The sequence below is a fragment of the Terrapene carolina genome, unplaced genomic scaffold (assembly GCF_002925995.2).
Source record: "Terrapene carolina triunguis isolate 2854851 unplaced genomic scaffold, T_m_triunguis-2.0 Scaffold231, whole genome shotgun sequence".
Taxonomy (NCBI): Eukaryota; Metazoa; Chordata; order Testudines; family Emydidae; genus Terrapene; species Terrapene triunguis.
In genome coordinates, this window is record NW_020664582.1 from 18,750,036 (window position 1) to 18,757,131 (window position 7,096).

The window sequence follows — 7,096 nt, forward strand, 5'->3', positions numbered from 1 at the left end:
CATGGGGGTGTGGTGGGAGTGGGTGCCCGTGGGGGTGGGCTATCTGGGGATGTGGGCTGGGCTAAGCAGCGAGCGCAGAGCCAGGATGCAGCCGGCCAACAGGAGGTGCTGTTTCCCCTGTGAGCGGGGAGGAGGCACAGCAGGCTGGGTCCCATGTCCATGCAGGGCACCTGTCACTGAAGTGCCTGGGGGGGAGGGCGGTGGAACCCCAGTGCCCTGAGAAGTGGGGGGCAGGATCCCCCCTCCCCTCATCCCCACCGAGCTACCCAAAGAGTCTGGTAAATTCTCTTCTTCCCCTGCCCGCTGCCCCGGTCTCTGTACCCCTCCCCCCTCCCTTTCCCCATCTCTCCCGCAGTCGCAAAGGTCTCGCCCTCGGGGAACCCGCAGGAGGGCCCCAACATTGCCATCGCCATCTTCCTGCCAGTGCTGGTCGTAGCGCTGCTCATTGGAGGCATTTACCTCTACTTCTCCAAGTGAGTGCCACGGGGAGGGAGGGGGGGAGTCTGCCTCCTGCCAGCCCCGTCTGCCCCTGCCCGGCCTTGTCTGCCCCTGGCCCCTCTGCCCTCCTGCCCAGCCCCATCTGTCTCTTGCCTGGTCCCGTCTGCCCTGCATCCTACCCTGTCTGCCTCCTGCCAGCCCCGTCTGCCCCGGCCCCCTGCCCTCCTGCCTGGCCCCATTTGCCTCTTGCCTGGCCCTGTCTGCCCCTGCCCAACCCTGTCTACCCCCCTGCCCAGTCCCCAGCCCTGTCTGCCCCTGCCCCCCAGCGTGGGCCCCATGTTCTCATCTGCCCCGGCTCAACCTCATCTGCCCTGGTACTCATCTGCCCCGCCTGGGCCCCATGTTCTCTTGTCTGCGCCCTGCCCAGCCCTGTCTGTCAGTGGGAGCCCATCAGTGCTCTGCCAGCTTGGGTCACTGCCTGCTCGTCTCTGTCCCCTGCAGGCTCCAGGGGAAACCGTCCCTGCAGCTGCCCCTGTCTGGTTCTCACCCCTACGATCACATCACCGTGGAATCGGCCTTTGACAACACTGCCTACGAGACAGGAGTAAGTACTGAGCCCCGCTCAGTCGGGCCCCAGCAGCCATGGGCTGTCGGCAGCTTGGGAGTAAACCCAGGTGCTCGGGGCACTGCCGGGAGCTGGGGGCTGGCTCAGCCCTGGCTGGAGGGCTGCAGAGCAGCTGTGCAAATGGGCAGCCCCATGCCCCTCACTGGGGAGTGCCCTGGGCCCTGGCTGGGTCTGCCCCAGCCCCCCAGTATGTGCGTGGAACAGAAGAGGGGTCATTCTGTGCAGCAGTAGCCAACCCCAGGAGGGGGTTGCAAAGGGAGCCCCAAGGGTGGGGTGGAAAGGTGGAGGGAGAGCAGGGGGGAGGGAGGAAGGAAACGCGTGAGAGGGGTGGCGGGAACGAGTGTGGGGACGCTGCCCCCAGTGGGGTTGGGCAGAGCACACCCCGGCAGCGCTGGCAAGTGTCCAACCCCCTGCAGTCTGTTTCCTTTCCAGGACACGAGGGAATATGAAGTTTCCATCTAGGCCGAGCTGAGCTGAGCTGAGCCGGGAGGAGGGGCCGCCCCAGCAGCACTGTCCTCGGCCCCCCACGCCGACTGGCCCCTCCGGACACCCCGCCGGCGTCCTGCGGGAAGGGACTGTAAATATTGTCCCCAAGAGACTCTGCCCAAGCGCTTTCCGGGAGGAGCCAGCGGCCCAGCTCCCCTCCCCGGCCTGGCCCCTTCCTGCCGGCGCTGCGCTGCCCTGCCCAGCCCCAGCCACCAGCCCAACAGGGTCTGTGCACAGAGAAACTGGGAGGCTCTGGGCTCCATGTGGGTGTGATGGGCCCTGGACTCTCTGTCACGCCGCATGGAGCCGTGCACAGGACCTGCCAGGCCAGGCCAGAGCCAGCCACACGGCCTCCTGCTCCTGCCCACAGTGACCGGGGAGAACACCGTGCCCGGGGGGCTGGGCTCTGCAGCCGCCCTCCCATCGCCAGCCTGGCCCAGCCCAGAGCAGGGGAAAGGGAGCCAAGGAGATGCTTTATTCCCACGAACCTGTTTAGCCCCTCATGTCCCAGGCGCTGAGCTGTAGCTCGTGGGGTCTGAACCGAGCCCTGTGTACTCCAGGTGTGAGGAGCCCGCTGCCGAGTTGGCTCCAGGGCCTCAGCTTCGCTCTCAGCCGGGAGGGTTCTCGCCCTCGAGCTTGTGGAAAATCTGACCCGAGTGTCAGCACCGCAGCATCGCCTGCCTGAGTGTGCAGCCAGCCTGAGGCAGCCGCGTGCAGAGCTGTGCGCTGCCCCATGGACTCTGCCAATCTGCAGCCGTGGACTCCGCCGCGTCCCAGGACAGCCCAGTGTCAGTATGCATGCCGTGGAATTGGACGTTTTGCAGTCGCTGTCTCCTGCTTCTCAGCCGGGGAGTGACTGGATTCCAGCACCTGCTCCCCGTACCGCTCCCTGGAGCCAGAGCCGAATCCTGCCTGCAGCCAGAGAGCTGGGGCAGCTGGCCAGCCGGGATAACAGTGCAGTCTGGGGAGCCAGGGAGATGAGCTGCTGAAGCCAAATGCAAGTTTGCCCTCCTCTGGCACATACTGGATGGTGCAGGAGAAGGAGGCTCTGAGACTGGCTCATGGGAGCAAAACACCCAGCCCTGGAACTACTCAGAGACACATTGTACCTCCATGAGTGTTTGCAACTCCCCACCCTCCCTCTGTGTGTGTAGCAGGGGTAGCAGAATGCAGGGCATTTCAGTGGCTCGTGGTCGTAGGCTAGAGGAATGCTGGCATGGCACTGTGCCCTGAATATCAAGCACTGCATCTCGCTGTGTGAGACACCTAAGTCACCCGCCAGTAACACAGCCCTGCCCCTGCTGCCAGCCTCCGGGGCCAGTGTAAAAACGACATTCACATTAGAATTCTGTAAAATCAACCTGACCCACATTCCGTGGATTAAAAGCTGGTAGTAATAGGTCTGCAAATGTCATTGTAGGTGGGGAATCGTAATCAAACAGGTGTGTGTCCAGAGGGGCAGTTCGTGGCCCTGCGCTATTTAACATCATCAGTAGAAAACACCAAATCATCACCGATAAAGTTTGCAGATGACACACAACTGGGGGACCAGGTCACTGCTAAGAGCAATATGGATCGCTTGGTAAACTGTGTTTGAATCCGGCTAAATGTCAATGTGGAGGAGCAGAGACTGCAGGCTGTGTTACAGGCTGGGGGACCTGTCATGCCAAGCAGTGACTGCAAAAAGCTTTCCCCTCTGTGTGTGGCACTGGCGCAACCGCTGCTGGGATCCTGGTCCAGTTCTGGGGTCCGCAAGTCAAGGATGGTGCTAAATTGGGGAGGGCTCAGAGAAGAGCCCCGAGAACGAGGAACGGGTTAGAAAACCTGCCTCCTAGTGAGAGACTCCAAGAGCTCCGACTCTGTAGCTTAGCAAAGAGAAGGTTCTGGGTGACTTGAGCCCAGTCTACAGGTATCTACAGGAAGAACAAACATTTGATAGTGCGCTGGCTCTTCCATCTAGCGGAGAAGGGTCTAACCCGGCCAGCGGCTGGAAGCTGAAGCTAAGCAGTTCACACTGGCACAAGTAAGGTGGAAATTGTTAGCAGTGAGAGGAATTCCCATTGGAACAACTGACCCAGAGCTGGGATGGATTCTCCGTCACTGACCATTTTAAAATCAGGATGGGCTGTTTTTCTAACAGCTCTGCCCAAGGGATTACTGGGGCGGATCTCAGGCCTGTGCTGTACGGGGCTCAGGCTGGGTGGTCACAAGGGACCCTTGTGGCCTTGGGATCTAGGAGAAAGCCCGAAGGGCAGGGCCCAGACTCCCCCGCACTCCCTTTGCGTGAGTAGCAGCAGGCCTGCATCTTCCCGCAGGGTGCAACAAGCTGCCATTGCAGGGGGGTTCGTGGGAGAACTACATGGCTTAGAGTGGGGGCATCCCCAGCCCAGGGAGCAAGCCCCCTCCCCCCCGGTTTAAAGGGGAGCTCCTGAGCCAAGCAGGCAGATTCCAGTGGCCCTGGCTAGGGCCCAGCCTGGACAGAGCAGCGTGTGCAGATGCAGGCCATGAGGAGGTGCTGGCCATCCCCTGGGCACAGCGGCTGCAGTGTTCCTGCCATGCAGGTCAGAGACGAAGTGGTGGTAAGATGGGCCTGGGCCAAGGACCCGGCCCCTGGGCCAGGGACAGCTCTAACGTGCTCTGGCCTAGCTGCCCCATGGTCTGGGGAGGGCATAAAGCAGCTAATGCTGACCAGCAAGGGGGTGGCCCAGGCAGGGTTGAGTGGGCAAGCACAGGGCACGGTCTCTTGGCCTGGCTCAGAGAGACGGGGGGGTCTTGCACTCTATGGGAGCCGCAGGACTACAATGCAACACCAGGCTCAGGGCCTGCAGAGGGGGCAGCAGCGACCCCAGGCTGCGGCTCAGCCCCACGGCCGAGTGTCATTGAGGGGAGCCCCCGGCTGCCCAGGAGGTGTGGGGCACTGGAGGAGGATGGGCCCAAGCCAGGTTGTCAGTGGCGGGCAGCATGACACCCTCCTGCCCAGACCCAGAGGGGGCGTGTGATTCCAGGGGCTCAGGAACAGGCTGGGAACCAACAGCCCCACCCTGAAGTGGCACCTCCATGTGGCTGGGCTCCACCCTTGGCGCTGGTCTGCCAGCCCCCGGCAGGTCACACTGCTTCACCTGCTCACCCCAGCGCCTGCCCCAACCTAGAGAGGCTGGGGACAGGCACAGACGAGGGCAGGTCACACAGCTCCACGGGCAGCCATCCTGCCTGGGCGTGACTCCTGCCCTGCGGGCTTCGGGGCACCTTGGTTAGCCCATGTGAGGCAGCCTGAGGGACCCCCCCAACCTGCCACTAAGCCCCCAGGACGGTGAACTCCAGCCCCACATGTCTGGTCACTTGCCCACTGCCTGGCTCTGTGCAGGGCTGCCTGGGGCATGGGAAGCAGTGAGGGCAGGCGAGTATCGAGCTCCCCAGAGCCAGCTCACGCCCCTGCCAGTTCGCCAGGCTCTGGCTGTGCACAACCAGCCCTGGGCTCCGCCAGCCACTGCCAGCGTTTTTCCAGCCAAATGCCCGGCAGGAGGCAGATGGGTGGGTGGACACCGGCTCGGTCACATGTGGCCCAAGGAGACCCCTGGTGAGTTGTGTGCGTGGGCTGGGGCAGGCGCTGGTGCGGCAGTGTGGCCTTTGGCAGTGCAGTCCCTGGATCCAGGCCCAGCCCCTGCAGGAGGCTGGGGCAGGGAGACATTTTCTCCCACCCAGGTGCACCTGCCCAGGGCCCCTGCGCTCAAGATGCCATTCTCCCTGAGGTGGTGGCCACAAGCCTCAGCCAGCTCCAGCCTGCAGCCAGAATCCTCCTGGCCCCCCGGGCGTCTAGCCCAGCCCACCCCCTCTGCCTCTCGGGCCCTTCTGAATGGCTGTCCCGCTGCTGCAGAGAGCCTAGTGTGGCGCCAGGACAGGAGGGAGTGTTTGGCTGCAGCGGCTGCTTCCCAGAGAGCCCTGATGGGGCTTTGAGAAAGACGCCAGCCCAAGCAGCTCCCAGCCCGTGTTTGCCAGGGCCCCTCGCCCGCCAGCCCAGCCATGGCGCGTGCCAGGCTGTTCTCTGTGAGAAGGGAGTGAGAAGCAGCAGGCTGGGCTGTGGAGACGGACAGGACGGGGCGTCCCACCAGCAAGGGGCACCAGTGCTGGAGGAGATGGGGAGCTCTGCATGGTCTCCATGAGGGGCAAGAGTGCTTGTGCAGGGCTGTGAGGAAAGGGGGGCTTAGTGCTGCTGCCCCCCGACCCAGCCGGAGCCCCTGGGCCTGGCGAGCCCCAGCCTGGGCAGGAAGTTTTTCCCGTGTAAAATGTCATGTACAGTCACAGCTTTCAGCCGCCCGGTCCATTTTGGGGAGAAGAGCCAGGCTTTTCTTTCAGTTGTTTCCTTAATAAACTGGTGTTTTAGAAGAACCTGCTCTGCGTGGTGGTGCCGTGTTCCTGGGGCCTGCAATCTCTGAGCACAGGGAACCTTCTCACACCTTCCTCCCCTGGAACGAGAGCGGCAGGCGGCCCGAATTCTCTGTCCCGTCCTCACCTGTCACGCTCCCTCATCCCTCCGGCAGCCAAAAGAACCACCTGTGTGTGTTGAGGGCGACCCCGCTGAAACCGCCTGGGGCGATGTCTAAACCTCACTCCCTGCTGCAGACGTACTCAGGGTCCCAACACACCAACCACCCCCGGCTGGGGAAATTGGGCGCTGTCCTGGATGGAGCGTGATGGTGCAGAGCCAAGCTCCGGGAATGGGAGGACACAGGAGAAGGGCAGCCCCATGGGACCTTCCTGGACCCCCTTGTGTCCCTGTAGACCATGCACTGGACTCAGCTGGGAGCGCAGCTGCCTGCTTCCGCTATGGTCAGGGCTGCCGTGAGCGTGTCAGGCCCGTGCTCCATCTCTTCACTGGTGCCTAGTCAGCTGCCGATGCCAGGGGAAGGCTGCCCTAGGTCCTCATTTTCAAAAACATGAATGGCTCAAGCCCCAGCTCCATCCACCCAGAGCTGGATTAAAGGCTATGAACCACGTGCCAGCAGTGCTCCGCCGGAAGCATGCAGATCCCAAAGGCCAGGGGAAGTGCGTGAGCGCTGGGGACCTGGGTATGGACAAACTTCCAGAGGGGATCAGGCGAATCCAAGCCTGTCTGCAGGAAACGCTGCAGAGCATTCCTCGTCGAAAAGCCCTTCCACCGCCATAAGGTCCCTTGCAGCTCCCCCTCATCCCCCAAATTCAACTACCCCCAAACACCCTCCCCCAAGCAGAGGTTTTTCTCCAAAAAGGCAACTGAGCCAGAGACTCCATGGAGTCTAGGGGGTCAGTTCTATGGGCCAGGGGCTTGTATTGCGTGCTGGGCTGCAGGAGAAAGGCCAAAGACAGCTAGCTATGGCCAGCCCCTGAATCGGGCAGGACCTGGACGAGCCCAGCTGGGATGGCCAGAGGGGTGGGGGGTGCTTACTGGGTTCCCGCTGCTCCAGCACCAAGTGGCTGCCTTGCAGCCCGAGGCAGTGGGAAGCTGAGCCGAACCTGCCAGGAGAAGCCAAGCTGATGTGCGGGATGGGGGGGTGCTGTTTGAGCCCACAC

At 62.7% G+C, this 7,096-nt stretch overlaps 1 protein-coding gene across 1 annotated transcript in view; it reads left to right on the forward strand.

Annotated features, from left to right (window-relative positions):
• The window catches only part of SEZ6 (seizure related 6 homolog), a 41,915-nt gene extending 36,031 nt beyond the window's left edge, over window positions 1–5,884 (forward strand). Inside the window, exons 16-18 of the mRNA XM_029912538.1 lie at window positions 356–473; window positions 940–1,042; window positions 1,496–5,884. Coding sequence (XP_029768398.1) covers window positions 356–473; window positions 940–1,042; window positions 1,496–1,525 — 251 coding nt within the window. The 3' untranslated portion in view covers window positions 1,526–5,884. The remainder of the gene's footprint in view (window positions 1–355; window positions 474–939; window positions 1,043–1,495) is intronic.
• Window positions 5,885–7,096: the final 1,212 nt, after the last annotated feature.